Here is an 18,541-nt window from a genome sequence, read left to right as displayed (position 1 = left end):
GTCATCCGCTCTATCCACCACACCACGGAGTTGCCGCTGAATAACAGAAAATTGCTGGGGAAGAGGGTGTAGGGTATCCTCAACAGTGGAGACCCTATTTTTAACCTCCGTAGTGCGTTCTCGCAGCTTTTGATTCTCATGACGCAGGATGACAAATTCCTGACGAAGCTCGTCCACCTTGGAAATCATGGATGTATGACAGGAGGTAATAGTGGACAGAATCTCTGTAAAGTGCAAGTCCATGAGAGCCCCATCATATGTTATCTTATCCAGAGAGGAAATAGGAGCCGGCACAGCATTGCCCGACGGCCGTTCAGATCTGGAGAACTGACTTAGCGCCTTAGCAGCATTGGCCGCCACTTCAGTAGATAGAGGGGTCGGGGGCACAGATTCCCTCTGGGAGCAACCACTAGCCTCAGAGAGACCATCATCAGAAGAAGCGGCGTCATCCAGAGGAGGAAGAAACACCCCAACGCCCGACTTGTTGCATTTGGATCTACCCCTGGATCCTCCCATAGTGGTATACCGGATAGCAAGCGATTCCACAGCAAGAAATGTGGCAGTAGGAGGGGACCAGTCAGCAGCGCCCCAGCCCTCACAGTAACAGCAGCACAGTCCAGCACAGAGAGGGTTAAGTATATTAGCAGAGTCCGTGCACTAGCAGGAGCCCCAGCCAGGACAGAGGGGATGAAGAACAGCACAGTCCAGTACAGAGGGAAGAAACGGAAGCTGCAGGGCCTTCACAGTGACAACAGCACAGTCCAGCACCACAGGAGTTAACCGGGCCCCTCACAGTCCCAGGAATACAGTCCAGTACAGGTAGCCAACTGGGACAGCAGAACCCCAACTGTAACAGCAGCACAGTCCAGCACCTCAGGGGTTAATATGGGGAGCAAATCCCTCACAGAATAGCAGCACAGTCCAGCAGGGAGGGAGTTAATAGCAGGGTATAATAGTCGTTACTCACAGCCACCTCAGGAACGGAGGCCAGCTAGCATGAAGTCTCCTCCACCAGCAGCCAGGATAGCCCTGCAGCCTCAGAGTATTATCCAGCCGTCTCAGGAGCCCAGAGAGCGGGGGTTGCCTGGCAACCAGGCCCTGAGTGAAGCCCCGCCCACGAAGGTCAGCAATGGCGGGCCTCTGCCTTGTAGTCCAGGAGCCGTTCCAGTCCCACAGAGCCGAGGGGACACCTCAGGGCACCCTGTCACCTCCTCCAGGCACCACCAGAGCCAAGCAGCAGACGTCCGGTCCCGGCACCACCTCCACACAGCACCGCCGCAGCCAGGACCCACTCACAACGTGCACTGCACTGTCCGTGCCGGGATGGATCCGCTCTCCTCATCACCGGCAGCACCTGCGTCCCAGGAGTCGTGAAGCACCCTCCGGTCAAAGGTACCGTGGGTCAGGGGGGTCCTTTTCAGGGGAAATTTACAGGGTGAGCGGGAGCTCGGCAGCAGTGCGACCGCTCAGTTCCACATGCAGGCCACTCCCCAATAGATACGATCATTAATGCAAAGCAAAGAAAAGAAACTGAGCACATACCACGTTATGATGCCTTCATATTCTGTTTTTCTTTATTTCTTCATATCGGGGGGAGCGGTACAAGGGTGAGGAGGGTGGACGGGTGCTGGGGGGAACCACGGGCAACGGTCCGTATCACGCGGAATCGTGCTTCACTAGACCCTGATGAAGCGTGATTCCGCGTGATACGGACCATTACCCATGGTTCCCCCCAGCACCCGTCCACCCTCCTCACCCTTGTACCGCTGACCCCGATATGAAGAAATAAAGAAAAACAGAATATGAAGGCATCTTAACGTGGTATGTGCTCCTTTTCTTTGCTTTGCATTAGTGATCGTCCTGTTGTGAACTTTCCTTACACGTGAGCACTACCATGGATTGCCTAAAAAAGGGGTCATCAGTGCAGACAGGTGTGTCTGGACTTTGAACAGTCAAGCACGGCAGGATTTTTATTTTGAGTGGCGGTGCCGGTGAATCTCTCGTTACGTTGTGGGAAACATAAATAGATGTTGTAGCAAGCCAGGGTTGCTATGTCAACAATTGGAATAAAGTTCATGTATCCATTATTAATACAATACCCTTCAATCCCTTCTATGTAAATAATGTTCTGTGGATTGGTGCTGTGCACCTTGCGAGGATGAGTACACGGTTATGCCGTTGGCTCTACTGTTAGTGAAGTGAATTGCTGATTGGTGCTATGAACCTTGTATGTATTCCGCAATTATGCTGTTTTTCCTATGGAAGTAGAGTAATATCTCCCATGGAGAATAGTCATTTCCTATGTACTGGAACAATAATAGTATGCCTTCGCCTTCTATGGGGAGAGGTATCCTGTACTGTGCCCAGATGAGGTTATCCCTGTGGGAAAATTATCTTTTATAGATAAGTTTATCTCCTATGGGGATAGGTGCCCATGTTATACCCAGATTTTAACAGTTCCTATGGAGAAAGAAGGTTGTGGTGTCAGGCACAATTCACCATTCCGGAAAACAAAGATGACTTGGACAGACCATGTTGGTCTTTGCTGAAGTCCTGTGCAATGCTCTTCTCCCTGTATGAATGATCTTGTGCGAACAATGCCCAGCTGGCATACCAAAATAGAAAAAGGCTGTAGCAGATCATGTAATCAAAATATCACTTTATTGTTAACAAATACAATAAAAACTTACACACATAGTAAAAGAGGAATGGCGACTGATAAATTGGACATCTCCTGGATAAGGTAGGTATTTTCAGCTCATGCTTGCTACCTTATCCAGGAGATGTCCAATTTATCAGTCGCCATTCCTCTTTTATTATGTGTGTAAGTTTTTATTGTATGTGTTAACAATAAAGTGATATTTTGATTACATGATCTGCTACAGCCTTTTTCTATTTTGGTATGCGTAGTTTACTTGCTGTATTAGCAGTATGTATTAGGCCCATTACTTATACCCTGGGAGCACATAGGGGCAAAATTCATAGTAATCCCCCTCCCCACAGTTAGGGTGCTTTGTCTGTGTTTTGTTTATTGAATGCCCAGCTGGCAGGCTGACCGCACAAGTGAGCCAGGAAAGAAGAGGAGTTTTGATTGAAGTGTGGCAGTGTCCTCATGATGACCGGAGTTATGTTGGAGTGGGGGCTCTTGGTGAAAGCTGGAACGGCAGAAGGAGATAGGCAAGCAGGGAAACAGTCAAAATGTTCTCCTGGTAGGTGGCAACCCATCAGAAGAACATATTGTCTGTTTCCCTGCTTGTCTACATAGTCGTTTCCACCTACCTAGAGAAAATATTGATTGTTTTGGTTTCTCTACTTGCAGGAGGGAATGTGTCATCTGAAAATTACCTATTGTTTAAATCAAGTTTTATGTTAAACATATTTTTAAATATTTTTTTCATTTTTTTTTCATTTCACCGTTTACTATCTATATTCTAAAATAATCCTGCAGTTTTTACCACTAAGCTGAGACTTCCTGTCCTGTATTACAACTTGATTACATCATTCACTTCAACTAGACTGAGCTGCTATACTAAACATGACTTGAGGACAGGTGTGATGCAGATTTTTTTTTAAAGAAAATCTGTCACCAGTGTCACCTTCACTAACCTGTTGGTACCGACAGTGCAGGTGACACGTGACACTGATGACAAAGGTACTCACCTTGTTCCATGGCGGGGATCTTCGGTAATCTCCTCCGTTAGCTTTGCTCCGGGCACCTGGCTTGGGGCACGGGTGGAGCTTACTGCACCGCCGCTGTTCTCTCACAGCAGGACCCAGCAGGGAGCAGCAGCAGTGACATCACTAAGCTCCACCACCCTTGCCCCAAGCTGCTGCTGCTCTCTGCAGGGTCTCGCAGCAGCAGTGTCGTCAGTAAGCCACGCATGTGACCCAAGCCGGCTGCCGGGACTGGAGCTAACAGAGAAAATCAATACCTGCAGATCTCTGCCATGGAACGGAACAAGGTGAGTACCGTTGTCATCAGTGTTACCTGCACTATCTGTTGGTACCGACAGGTTAGTGCAGATGACACTGGTGACAGATTTCATTTAAGTTACTTTTTTTTTTTTTTTTTTTAAGAAATCCGCTATGTTTCTCAAATTTTGGATGACCCATTTCAGTGCTGTTAAAAACAACGTAGGCCCACCTATGTGTTTACATAATACATGACATTCTGGTGTGAGTGACGCAGATTTATGCCTTTGTCTGGTTTAGAGCATGTCATTAAAGCCTAGTTCTGACTATTTCTATGTAGTAGCATGAGTCAGGAGCAACGAGAAAAATAGGTATGAGACTAACTGATGTAATTCCTTAAAGTGTATAGGAGAGGGGTTTTGATTGTTTCCCTTTAATATCTGGTATGACATCAATGTATTTCTCCAAAAAATTTTACAATAATAGGTATGTAGGTTAACACTTTGAGCCAGTAACAGTTTTATAAAGAATCTCTTACAATATCGCAAAAATTATGAGTTTAACCTTTTCTCTGTTCATGTAATTACAAGGCATAGTTAGACCCTGAAAGTTTTTTGTTTCTTTTTAAATTTGTGGGTTTGAGATCAAGATGTGCTTTTTTTTAATTTATTCTTAAACACTGCTTTGTCATTTTGTCATACGTTTTCATTTTTTCATGTGTGGATTTTTTTTTTTAAGTTTTAGAAAGAAGATATTCCAAAGATGTTCAAGAATTGTTCGAAACAATGAGACGATTTGCCCGAATTTTAGGCGCAACAAAACACGATCGGTTTATAGAGAGCCATGCCTGTGAGTATAATTTCTTACCTTTTAAATCTATTGAAATTCCCGGAGAGACACAGTGCCCTATACAGTAGATCGTTTGGGGGGGGGCCCTTATCAGTTGGACCCCCTGCGATCTTAAACGTATCCCCTATCCTGCATATTGGGTTACGTTTTTCAGTATGACATATTTCCTTTAACAAAAGGATTGAGCTTGTTGAAATCGATCTGCCCAAACCTTCTCTTCCCCCACACAAATTAGATAGTTTGCCAGTTCCATTGAAATTGTCATGTTTGGACAACATTAATGTGTTAATAGATCTTCAGGAGCTTAAATCACTATTTTACCTTTGAGCTGGTATATCTGTTCAATGTTTACTTATTGAATGTAATAAAAAAAAATCTATGTCTTTATTTAAAGTGGAATTTGAGCTGCGCAGAGAAATTGGACGGTTACAAGAATACCGAAAAGCTGGAATCAAAACCTTTAACAGTAAGGATCCTCCAATTCCTCACCCATTCACTTTGCTGTAGTTAATTTTTCAACATTAAAATTCCTAATTCCTACTTACCTCCAGCTCCCCTGTGGTGCCTCTGGTGTCCTGCTCCAGTCTCCTGCATTGTGTCATACTGCCACTTAGCGAATCGCTGACCAAGGCAGGATATCGTTGCGTCCAGAGATTCCTGGACCAGACACGTCATGCTGGAATTATCCAGGCAACACATTGACTTTAAAGGAGTACTTCAAATAGGGTTTTTTCCACTGCACTGGTCGCCTTACTGGCCATCAAGCCCCCTCCCATAGACTTGCATTGAGGGGGTGGGGCGGGATGTAACACAAGGGCGGAGTCGTGACGTCACGATACTCCGTCCCCGTGGCATAAGAATTGGAGCCTCCAGCGCTTCCTGCAGTGCTAACAGGTGGGTGCTGCATGCTAGATTGCGGGGATCTCCAGCAGTGGGACCCCCATGATCAGACATCTTATGCCCTATCCTTTGGATAGGGGATACGATTTCTTAGTGCCGGAGTAGCCCTTTAAAGAGTACCTGTCCTTCCAGGATAAGTTTCCCTGTGTGTGTGTGTGCATGAGAAGCAGCATTATTTCTGCCCATTTTGTAACTTCTATATGGTAATTCTGATGAAGATCTCTGCTCTGTGGCTTTACCTGTAATTTACAGCTCTCTAAGCTGATGGATGAAGCCTTATGTCCATACACTACATACACACACACACACACGCACACACACACAGCACAGGTGCCTATACTCCTATGTCTCTATACACAGACTATACAGCAGCTGCAGCCCATAAGGCATGAAAAAACCACAGTGAGCATTTAAACTGTGTATAAAGCCCAGGGGTGCAGTCTCTTATTTACGACTTGTCTCTGCTATGTATATTATCTCTCTGTGCAGTGCTAATGTGTTCACAGGCACCCCCTCCACTTCATAGGCTTGTATTATCTGCTATATAGCTGAATACACAGGCTGGACATTATGTATGATGGCTTTTAGCTATTTTCAATTACTAACATATTTACATCTGAAACCCTGTGAGATGGTGAAAAGATGTTACATGTGTTGCTTTATAGGGATTTAACTTGGTAAGGGGTGGATAAATTCAATTCAATTATTGCCATACAATAAAAAAATCATCCTTTCAGTAATATTCCTTTCTGTCTTGCAAAAGGTTCCAGAATATATGATCGTTTGAAGAAGTCTCGGGAAGAAGAGCATTTGAAGCGTAACATGCTATCCGAAGTCCTTCAGTACTTACATGATGGCAATGCTTGTCAGCAGTGGCTCAAAAGACAAGCAGCTATGTGAGTGTAGTTTCTTTCTTTTTTACAAGCTTGTTTTTAGTCGAAAGAAGCACATAATGTAATAGATCTTTGTGATTAATGATCATCTAGTGAAGGAGAAATTATTTCATCCCCTGCTGATTTTGTATGTTTGCCCACTGAAAAGAAATTACCAGTCTATAATTTAATGGTAGGCTTAGTAGAACAGTGAGAGACAAAATAACAAAAGAAATTCAGAAAAACGCATTTCAAATAAATATTAAATTGGTTTGCATTTTGCTCAGTGAAATGATAATGTGATACCCTATCAATCTGCAAGATTTCTTGCTCACAGGTGTCTATGTAGATAGCGAGCTAATATTAGGAGCACTCTCTCTGAAAAGGAGTGCTCCTAATCTCAGCTTGTTAACTGTTTAAAAGACACTTGCCCACGATCAGTCAGTCAATCAGATTCAAAACTCTTCACCATGGCGAAGACCAAAGAGCTGTCCAAGATTGTAGACCTACACAAGGCTGGAATTGGGCTGCAAGACTATTGCCAGGCAGCTTGGTGAGAAGTTTACAACATACACAAAATAACTTTGTCTCCCTCGGTCGGGAGCTCAATGCAGGATCTCACCTTGTGGAGTTTTAATGATCATGAGAACGGTAAAGAATCAGCCCAGAACTACATTGGAGGATCTTGTCAGTGATCTCAAGGCAGCTGGGATCAAAGTCAGTAAGAAAAAAATAGGTAACATACTATGCCATGAAGTACTGAAATCCTGCAGTGGCTGCAAGGTTCCCCTGCTTAAGAAAGCACACGTACAGGCCCTTCTAAAGTTTGCCAGTGAACATCTGAATAATTAAGAGGGCAACTGGGAGAAAGTCAGATAGGACCAAAATCAAGCTCTTTGGTACAAACTCCACAATTTGCCTTGTTTGGAGGAGGAGGAATGCTGTCTGTGACACCAATAACATCTTCCTCACTACCACATGGAGGCAAAAAACATTATGCTTTGGGGGTGTTTTTCTGCTATTGGGTCATGACAACTTCACTGCATCAAAGGGACGATGGATGGCGGCATATACCTTAATCCCATAGAAAATCTGTGGTGGGAGCTGGAGGTTCAAATTGCCAAACATCAACCTTGAAACCTTCATGATGAGGAGATGATGTGCAAAAAGGAATGGGACAAGACGCCTTTGAGATGTGTTCAAATTTGGTGGCCAACTAGAAAAACCATCTGACCTCTGTGATTGCCAACAAGGATATTGGCACCAAATACTAAGTCCTGCTTTGCAAAGGGGTAAAATGCTAATCAGTTTATAGCTTATTTAAAGTGCATTTTTCTGGAGACAACTGTTCAAATAAACCTACTATTAAAATTATAGACTATTCATTTGGTCAGTGGGCAAGCAAACAAAATCATCAGGGCTAGAAGAGGTTCTGACCCTAGGCCCCTTATACACAGATGTCTTTACAAAGAGAAATAACTTAATAGGCCTTACAGAGAGACTCAAAGATAGGAGAGGAGCCATCACAGTAATTCTAATAACCTAATTGGGCATACTGTTCCTGGATACAGGTGCACTAATGGGGGTTTTACTGATCATCAGTTTTCTTTAAATTTGGTGTCAAGTTTTCTCCTATAACTGGTTTACACATTTTTTTTTATATTTTACCCACTCTTCTTTCTTTATAGGGAATGTATTGCCTAGATTTATTTTCTCTAATTAGAGCCAGATACTGAAAAATATTTTTACTACATCATTATGGGGGCTGCCATTTTGCCTGAGCTGTTTTTAACAGCATTTAGAAATATGCTTTACAGCAAGGCCCATGGACATGTGCAGCAATAGACTGGAGGTGTCCTTTTGACATGAATGGGAAAGGTATCTCGACATGCTCTGTGACTTAGATGTCATTTCACAGAATGGAGGAGGCTGAGCCATGAACATCATTTATTTTACTATACTCCTGCTATGATTGTGGGCAGGACACAGCTATAAAGTGATTTGTACAGAACAGGAAGCCTCAGCTTAGTTCTAGGCTTAGTGATTTTATTCTTATTTTCTATCTATATTATAAATGCATTTTTCATTCTGACCACTAAGACCAGTACTTTTAATTGCATTGCACTTTTTATTCCATTAAATACTTTGAGACTTGAATTCTCAGCCAACACAGGCTTGGCATATTGCTTGAGAGCCCACAGATCGTGGTATTGCCTGGCATTTAGAGCCCCCCACCAATCGGAGGGATTGTTTATCACTGAAAAAAATGCATTAACCCCTTAAGAACATGGCCCATTTTGGCCCTAAGCGTTCAGGAAATTTTATTTTTGCATTTTCGTTTTTACTCCTTGCATTCTAAAAATCATAACTATTTTATATTTCTATCCACAGACCCTTATAAGGGCTTGTTTTTGTGTGACCAAATGTAATGAAAGCACTCATTTTATCTTAAAATGTATGGCAAAAGCAAATGAATATTATTTATGACAGGAAATTGAAAAGAAAAACGCAATTTTGCTAATTTTGGAAGGTATCTTTTTCATGCTGTACACTTTACGGTAAAAATGACATGGTTTCTTTATTCTGTGGGTTGATACGATTAAAATAATACCCATGGTTAGATACTTATCTATTATTGTACAGCTTAAAAAAAAAAAAAAAAGAGTACTTATGCATATGCATAGCACTGATCAGTGTTATCAGCAGTCTACTTTTCTGAAAAGCAGACCAGAGAAGATGATGCTGGAAGGACAGATGGAGGCAGGTGAGGGGACCTCCGTCTGCCATCTTGGATGATTGGATCCCTGTGGCAATTCCACGGCCAATCCAATCATCCATTCAAAGTGCTGCATTACTGCAGATGGCGTGATCAGTATTGCTCACGGCAACTGAGGGGTTAATGGCGGACATCAGCGCTATTGCTGATGTCCGCCATTACCGGTGGGTCCCTGGCTGCTAATAGCAGCCGGGACCTGCCGTGCATGATGCGAGCACAGGTTCGGTGCTCGTGTCATGTATAGATTGTAAATGTACGTCCTGGTGCCTTAAGTACCAGGGCACCAGGATGTACATTTACGTCCAATGTCATTCAGGGGTTAATACCTTGTTTGTGCGGTTCATCAGAGGAAGAATGAAGACCTTTTTTTCCCTCTATACAGCTATTATTAAACTGTGACCCTCTCTAAATCCATACACAGTTTGCACTTACGGCAATCTGGGACTGCAGAAATTTTTGAAAATTTAAAGGCTGTCTCATATAAAAGTGCTTACACTTGTATAATATACATTGCGTCAACAGACTAGTAACCACACAGTGCTCAATTGATCAGCTGCAGGAGGGACTGGGGTTGACCGGACTAACAGGAAGCCTCAGAGCTACTACTAACAGATGCCTATACAATGCAAAGGATAATGTATGTAGAGATATGATCATGTATGTAGAGATATGGTCATGTCGGGTTGTTCCCGGCAGCCATCAATGGCCGGGTCCTGCTGCTAATACTGGACATCACTGATCGCGGTAATGCCCGGCATTAACCCTTCAGACGCGGCGATCAAAGTTGACTGCCACGTCTGAAGTGAAACCGAAATCATCCCGGCACCGCGGTGAAATCGAGATGTCCCTAACAGCTTGCAGGATACGAGGAGGATCCCTACCTGCCTACTGCTTGTCCGATCGCCAAATGACTGCTCTGTGCCTGAGATCCAGGCAGTAGCACCCGAGCGGCGATAACACTGATTAATGCCATGTTAATCCATGGCAGTGATCAGTGTAGGAAATCAGTGTGTGCAATGTTATAGTCCCTAAAAAAAAATTTAAAAAAAGTGTTAATAAATGTGATTTAACCCCTTCCCTAATAAAAGTCAGAATCACGCATTAAAAAAAAAATGTAAACAAATAAATATAAACATATGTGGTATCGCTGCATGCGTGAATGTCAGAACTATAAAAATATATAATTAATTAAACCGCACGGTCAATGAATTACACGTAAAAAAAAATCCTCAGTCATTTTTTTATACCATAAAAAGCGCCCAAAAAGTTCGCTAAAAAAAAAATGGAAATGATAAAAACTTCAGATCACAGCGCAGAAAATTAGCCCTCATACCGCCCCATACACGGAAAAATAAAAAAGTTATAGGGGGTCAGAAGAGGACATTTTTAAACGTATAATTTTTCCTGCATGTGTTTTATCATTTTAACCATATGGACCTACAGAATAATGATAAAGTGTAATTTTTATCAAAAAACTGCGTAGAAACGGAAGCCCCCAAAAGTTACAAAATGGCGTTTTTTTCTTCAATTTTGTTGCACAATGTTTTGTTTTGTTTTTGCCGCTTCGCCTTGGATTTTTGGGTAAAATTATTAATGTCACTGCAAAGTAGAATTGATGGCACAAAAAATAAGCCATAATATGGATTTGTAGGTTGAAAATTGAAAGGGTTATAATTTTTAAAAGGTAATGAGGAAAAAACGAAAATGCAAAAACTGAAAAACGCTGAGTCCTTAAGGGGTCAAAAACACAGTCATCTAGCTGGTATGATAATGTGCCATACTAAGTTATCCCCAAGTGTTCCCCACCTGTTTTTGGAAACAGCAGCAGAATTTTGGGGATATTATTAGAGATTGGTGAATTGAAGCTGACTAAGTCGAATTTGTTCCGAATTTCATGAAATATTTGATTCGGAATGAATCCAAATTTCCTCTCACTTTGTGGTAACGAATCACTTCATTCACTACATTTTGTGCCGGCTGGGGAGCTAAAATGGTGGCTACACGTGTGAGGACTTGGGGCAAGGAAGTCTGGGAAGGTGGGTAGGCGAGATCACCCTGAATCACATGGCAGCATGCCAACCAGCCCTGTGATGTGTCAGCCCTATATATTCGGCAGCTATTGCCGAAGACGGGCATTTCCCGTTTTGCTGAAAGAGCAGAGACTGTGTGTGCACACTAATCAGCATTATTGACAATGCTGATCTTTACAGCGGCGAATCCATTCACCTCAAGCCTGCATTCATTCTGGCTGGAGAGAGAGCAGATACTGTGTGGTCACTAATCAGCACTACTGATTAGCCAATTGAGTTTAGAACTGGGAGCAATCCCCATTCAAAGACTGCAAGCAACCATAGTGCAGGCTGGGGCAGTTCAAAGAGAGTACGCTTTTTTTCTGTTGCAACCGTACTGGGATGTATTACTGGGGAAAAAAAGTGGAAAAATATACGCACTCCTACGTTTTTTTCTGGTTAAAGCTAATAGGTGGCAGTAAGCGTAAAAGACTTGCGCACTAGATCGTTACGCTTATTTATTGTGCAACCATACTGGGGCGTCAGTGCAGGCAGGGACAGTTCAGAGAGAGAGAAAGAGTACGCTTTTTTTCTGTTGCAACCGTACTGGGGTGTATTACTCTAAAAAAAAGTGAAATGTATATGCTCTCTGCAGTTCTATGTTTTTTCTGGTTAAAGCTAATAGGGGCAGTAAGTGTAAAAGCTCTAAAAGACTTACGCACTAGATTGTTACGCGTATACCTTCTGTGCTCACGTTCCACTGCCATGGCTGCTGGGGAGGGGTGGCAGGAGCAGTACCAGCTGCAGCAGCAGCCTGAGTCTACAGTCGCTGATGAGTAGCTTTCTTCACTCACATAGTGAAGCAGGACCTGAACCAGCAGGACCTGAACCAGCAGGATGTGGCATACCTGGACATGACCCTGCCAACCCACATTGAAGATCCGCTGGACTTCTGGGCAGCCAAACTGAATTTGTGGCCACAACTAGCAGAGTTTGCCCTGAAAAGCTGCCCAGCCAGTAGTGTGGCATCAGAGTGGGTGTTTAGTGCAGCAGGGGCCATAGTAATCCCAAGGAGAACTCGCCTTCCCACCAAAAATGTGGAGAGACTGACCTTTTGTGAATCAGGCTTGGATAAGCCAGGGTTTCCACCTACCAATGCCTGATGCGTCAGACTAGATTATCCATGGTTCCACGCCAACACTTTGACAAAAGAGACCAGTTTCTTCTTCTGCCTACCTGCATCAGTTACTATTCTGATCCTGCCACCCGCCTGATGCCACAGTGCTCCTTCTTTCACCCACTTTCATCAGTGGGTACTGGAATTGCCACCCACCGCCCCACTCTGTCACTGGGTCACTTTCAGGACTCCTGATGCTGCTTTGCCACCTTCCAAGCTCTGTCATTGTGCCACCATATGATCTCCTCATGCTGCTTCTGCCACCTCCAGGCTCTGTCATTGTGCTGCCATATGGTCTCCTCATGCTGTTGCCACCTCCAGGCTCTGTCATTGTGCCACCCTATGGTCTCTTCATGGTGCTGCCACCTCTGGGCTCTGTCATTGTGCTGCCACCTCCAGGCTCTGTCATTGTGCCGCTCTGTGGCCTACATAGGCTGCCATAACCTCCAGACCGTGTCATTGTGCCGCCATTTGATCTCATGCTGCTGGTGGCACATTAAACTCATTACTCTTTAAACTCTTCAATTAACTTCTCTAAAATCTCTTTAATCACTTCAATTGTGACTCGATATGGTCTCCTGACCCTGCTGCCACCTCCAGACTCTGTCATTGTGCCGCTCTGCGGCAGTGATTCTTCATCATGCAAGTTACAAAATTAATACATTTATCAATCTTTTGTCATGGGTTATGTTGGTTAAGACTATACTCAACTTTTTTTTTTTTTGTATACAGTGATAACAGCACCGATAATCTCACAATCATTGGTATGCTGATACAGTGTGTTCAGCAGATGGACTGTGTGTGCATATAGACTGTTATATTACACTGTATACTTTCATGCCTAACAGTTTTACGTCTATGGACACATTCATGTGGCATGCTTTGCCTATGTCAAATCACCCGTAATTTTAAGGAAGTTAAGTTTAGAAATTCACAGCCCTTTCAAAATTCCCTGTAGATTTTTTTCTGGCACATGTGAGTGAGGTATAAATTATGGCAGATTGTCTACTGATTCTGTCAGGGTTTAGGAACCTGACAGATTTTTGAACATGTTGACACGGCTTAATAATTGTTGTAGGAATGCATTAAGTGGATACAGTATTTTTCAGTACACCCCTCACATTTTTGTAAATATTTTATTATATCTTTTCATGTGACACTCTGCTACAATGTAAAGTAGCCTGTATAACAGTGTTTAATGTCGCTGTCCTCTTAAAATAGCTCAACACACAGCCATTGGCAACAAAAGGGATTACATCCATAAGTGGAAATGTCAAAATTCAGCCTAAAGTGTCAATATTTTGTGTGGCCATTATTATTTTTCAGCACTCCTTAAGCCTCTTGGCAATGGAGGTCACCAGAACTTCACAGGTTGCCACTGGAGTCCACTTCCACTCTTCCATTACAACATCACGGAGTTGGTAGATGTTAGGGACCTTGGACTCCCCACCTTCCATTCCAGGATGACCCAGAGATGCGCAATAGGTATTAGGTCTGGAGACATGCTTGGCTAGTCCATCACCTTTACCCTCAGATTCTTTGGCAAGACAGTGGTCATCTTGGCGTCGATGTTTGGCGTTGTTATCATGTTGGAATACTTCCCTGAGGCCCAGTTTTCAAAGGGAGGGGATCATGCTCTGCTTCAGTATGTCACTGTACATGTTGGCATTCAGGGTTCCCTCAATGAATTGTAGCTCCCTAGTGCCAGCAGCGCTCATGCAGCCCCAGACCAAGACACTCCCACCAGCATGCTTGACTATTTGTACCCCTCACCTGGTTGTTGCCACACCCGCTTGACACCATCTGAACCAAATAAGTTTATTGTGGTCTCATATCATCACATGACCTGGTTCCAGTAATCCCTGTCCTTAGTCTGCTTGTCTTTAGCAAGTTTGTGGGCATTCTTGTGCATTATCTTTAAAACTGGCTTCCTTCTGGGATGACAACCATGCAGACCAGTTTAATGCAGTGTGCGACGTTTGGTAGGAGCACTGACAGCCTGACCCCTTTAACTTCTGCCGTAATTCTGGCATCACTCGTACATGTATTTTGTCTACTCCACTTCTTTGGTTGACCATGCTAAGGTCTGTTCTGAGTGGAACCTGTCCTGTAAAACTGCTGTATGGTCTTGCCCACCATGTTGCAGCTTAGTTTCAGGGTCTTGGCAATCTTTTTATAATCTGTCATCTTTAGTGTTGTGCAAAAATTATAATTTTTTTCAGATTCTCAGAGAGTTCTTTGCCATGAGATGCTATGTTGAATTTCCATTGACCAGTATTAGAGAGTGTGAGAACTATAACACCAAAGAAAATGGCTAATTGGGCCCAATTTGGACATTTCCACTTAGAGGTGTACTCATGTTTGTTGCCAAGGTTTAGACATTAATGGCTGTGTGCCGAGTTATTTTGTGGGCTCACAAAATTAAACACTTACACTAGCTGTGTACTCACTACTTTTCAATGTAGCAGTGTCATTTATTTAGAATTTTTACATGAAAAGATATAAAAAAAATATGGTGTAAACAATTATGTGATACTGTAAATATCGGGGGAAAGAAGCATTTTCCGTTGGTCGTTTGGTCCCCTCCCAGCATATTTATCCGGTCTATATTTGTGCACAAGAAACTTATTAAGATGCCGAATAAATAAGAAGTATTATAGACGTCGAGTTGCGACGTGTATTCCTTTCTTGTTGTTTATTCACAATAACTGTTTGCCAAGAAAAATATAACTGCTGGATTTAATCACTGATTAACATAGATTTCAAAAGATGAAGAGTTTGTATTATTTAAAAAAAAAAAAAACAGGACAGAGCATCAATTTAATTGTAAGGGTGCGTTCACACAAGTGTAGGTTCTTTCAAACTTTCAGTGTTTGATAGGGGTGGGCTCTTAGCGGGCTGTCCACAGCAGACTTTTGGCAGCGGAATCTCCGCTGTTGAAAATCCACTGCAGATCCTATTGACTTCAGACCGGCCGTGGAGAGCCAGCCCCTTTAAAATGCGCCTGTGTGAACACACCCTTAAACTTATAGAAGGAAAGAAACAGCTTTCTTTTCATTGTATATAGATCATCAAACACCACACCAAGATTTAATGGGTATGTATAACATTTAAAGATTTTTATTTTTTAACTTGTAAATACATGTTTTTTGTATACATTTAATGTTCTTTCTATATATATTTTTGTTTAGTGATGCCGGATTACATCAGATTACCCCTGTTGTATCAAGCTCAGGTATATATCTCTACTTTTCATTTAGACCTGTTTTATGTTTGAAAAATATTCAGAATGTTTGAGATTACTATATATGATGTTTTGTTATATACAGTCATGGCCGTAAATGTTGGCACCCCTGAAATTTTTCAAAAAAATGAAGTATTTCTAACAAAAAAAGGATTGCATTAACACATGTTTTGCTGTACACGTTTATTCCATTTGTGTGTATTGGAACTAAGCCAAAATAGGGAGAGAAAAAAGCTGATGAGATGAGACCAAGATAGAGCTTTTTGGTAAAGCACATTTACCAAAAATGGAATGAGGCCTACAAAGAAAAGAACACAGTACCTACAGTGACATATGGTGGAGGTTCAATGTTTTGGGGTTGTTTTGCTGCCTCTGGCACTGGGTGCTTTGAATGTGTGCAAGGCATCATGAAATCTGAGGTTTACCAATGGATTTTGGGTCGTACTGTACAGCCCAGTGTCAGCTGGGTTTGCATCCGAGATCTTGCGTCTTCCAGCTGGACAATGACCCCAAACATATGTAAAAAAAGCACCCAGAAATGGATGGCAACAAAGCGCTGGAGAGTTCTGAAGTGGCCAGCAATGAGTCCAGATCTAAATCCCATTGAACACCTGTGGAGAGATCTTAAAATTGCTGTTGGGAAAATAAGAGAGACCTAGAACAATTTGCAAAAGAAGAGTGGTCCAACATTCCGGCTGAGAGGTGTAATAAGCTTATTGATGGTTATAGGAAGCGACTGATTTCAGTTATTTTTTTCCAAAGGGTGTGCAACCAAATATTAAGTTAAGGGTGCCAATAATTTTGTCCAGCCCATTTTTGGAGTTTGGTTTGACATTATGTCCAATTTGCTTTTTTTCCTGCCTTTTTTTGTTTAGTTCCAATACACACAAAGTGAATAAACGTGTATAGCAAATGTGTTGCTACAATGCTTTTCTGTGAGAAATACTTTATTTTCTTGAAAAATGTCAGGGGTGCCAACATTTACGGCCATGACTGTACATCTTTAATCACTTGGATTACTGTGGATAAAGATTGTAAGAGAGGATGGCAATGTATATTCACTAAAGGTTAACAGTGCAGACATCTCTTGTATACAAGAGCATAGCTGCATATGTAGAGCAACAGTATACTGTATAAGCTGCCTGTGGGTACAGTAGTAATGCAAAATTCATAGGGGGACAGTGCACATAGAAATCATAAGGTCAAATGTTAGATTAATATTGCATGGCCCCAAACACACACATTATTATGGTTAGATAGTATATATACATTGTTATATTGTTTTTATTTCATTTTCTTCTGGACTAGTTCCCTGATTATCATGCTATTATCTGGCAGATAAAACACCTTAGAACTAGAGCTATGTTATCACTGTTAACTGAAAACATGGTTTTCTGGATAGTGTGCTTTCATTTTTTGACTGAAGTTGCATTACCAATTTGATTAAAGGGGTATTCCGATGGAAAACTTTTCAACTGTTGCCAGAAAGTTAAGCAGATTTGTAAATTACTTCTATTAAAAAATATTTACCCTTCCAGTACTTATTAGCAGCTCTATGCTACAGAGGAAATTCATTTATTTTTTCATTTATTTTTTGTCTTGTCCACAGTGCTCTCTTCTGACACCTGATGCCCGTATCAGGAACTGTCCAGAGCAGGAGAAAATCCCCAAAGCAAACCTATCCTGCTCTGGACAGTTCCTGACACAGACAGAGGTGTCAGCAGAGATCACTGTGGATAAGACAAAAAAGAAATTCAAAAAGAAAATAATTTCCTCTGTAGCATACAGCTGCTAATAAGTACTGAAAGGATTGAGATTTTTAAATAGAAGTAATTTACAAATCTGTTTAACTTTCTGGCACCAGTTCATTAAAAAAAAAAATGTTTCCACTGGAGTACCCATATTTAATGGTACTATTTTCATTACTGGACTTCAGTGCAGTATTTTCTTTAAGAGGTGCTGGTATTTGATTAAAATTAATACTGTAGCCATTTTGGGGGTAGAAGGATGCCAATATATTCTCTTTCAGTATAGTATGGCAATAATAGGGTAAGTCTTTAGGTCAAGGTCGCAGTTATCAGGGTGGGGTGGGCACTCCAAGAGGCAGGAATAATATATTCCCCTTACCCTTGCCTTGGGATCCTCCTGCTCTGTTTTTTGTATGGTGTTCTCACCTGCACATATTTGAATTTAAAACATAATTGCTTAGTTCAAATTTTCATATGAAGGGCATAAATGACGGATGTTCAATACCTCAAATGTTTTTATTGCCGTGTATACCACCAGTTGACCTAGTTAAGTGTTCCCATCTATATGAATGAGAAAGCCCACCACACAATGCTACATTAGTAGTATCGGTAGTATCCTTAGTATTCATGTATACATGTAGCTCGATCACAGAGCTCTCCAATCCCCCACCAAAAGGAAGGTAGATACATGATATTGAAGCATCTCAGGAATGAAAAATCAAGTTGATCTGCACCCAAACAACCGTCAAGACAAAAGACATACACATAAACAATCAGACATACTCCCGGAGCAACCTCCCACTTCACTGGTTTAGAGAGAAACCAGCGCACTACCCCGGAGAGACCACTCATTCCGGAGGCACCACCGATTCATCTATCAGTAACCAGGGCATCCAGACTATATACATTTTTGGGGGGCATTTACGACTAATATAAAAAGTCCTATACATTGGTACATATTTATTAACCAGATTGAACCACCGCGCAATGGGAGGAGGGGAGGTATCCTTCCATGCCATAATCAGAACCTTACCGGGCACAGAACAATAGAAAC

At 42.2% G+C, this 18,541-nt stretch overlaps 1 protein-coding gene across 2 annotated transcripts in view; it reads left to right on the top strand.

Annotated features, from left to right (window-relative positions):
- The window catches only part of TADA2A (transcriptional adaptor 2A), an 87,089-nt gene that overhangs the window by 54,995 nt on the left and 13,553 nt on the right, over nucleotides 1-18,541 (top strand). For both annotated transcript variants that reach the window (XM_056557547.1, XM_056557548.1), the window contains exons 10-13: nucleotides 4,651-4,761; nucleotides 5,156-5,227; nucleotides 6,425-6,557; nucleotides 15,687-15,730. In XM_056557547.1, coding sequence (XP_056413522.1) covers nucleotides 4,651-4,761; nucleotides 5,156-5,227; nucleotides 6,425-6,557; nucleotides 15,687-15,730 — 360 coding nt within the window. The remainder of the gene's footprint in view (nucleotides 1-4,650; nucleotides 4,762-5,155; nucleotides 5,228-6,424; nucleotides 6,558-15,686; nucleotides 15,731-18,541) is intronic.

This window comes from Hyla sarda, chromosome 2 (assembly GCF_029499605.1).
Source record: "Hyla sarda isolate aHylSar1 chromosome 2, aHylSar1.hap1, whole genome shotgun sequence".
NCBI classification, from domain to species: Eukaryota; Metazoa; Chordata; class Amphibia; order Anura; family Hylidae; genus Hyla; species Hyla sarda.
This window is presented reverse-complemented; position numbering and strand designations above follow the sequence as displayed.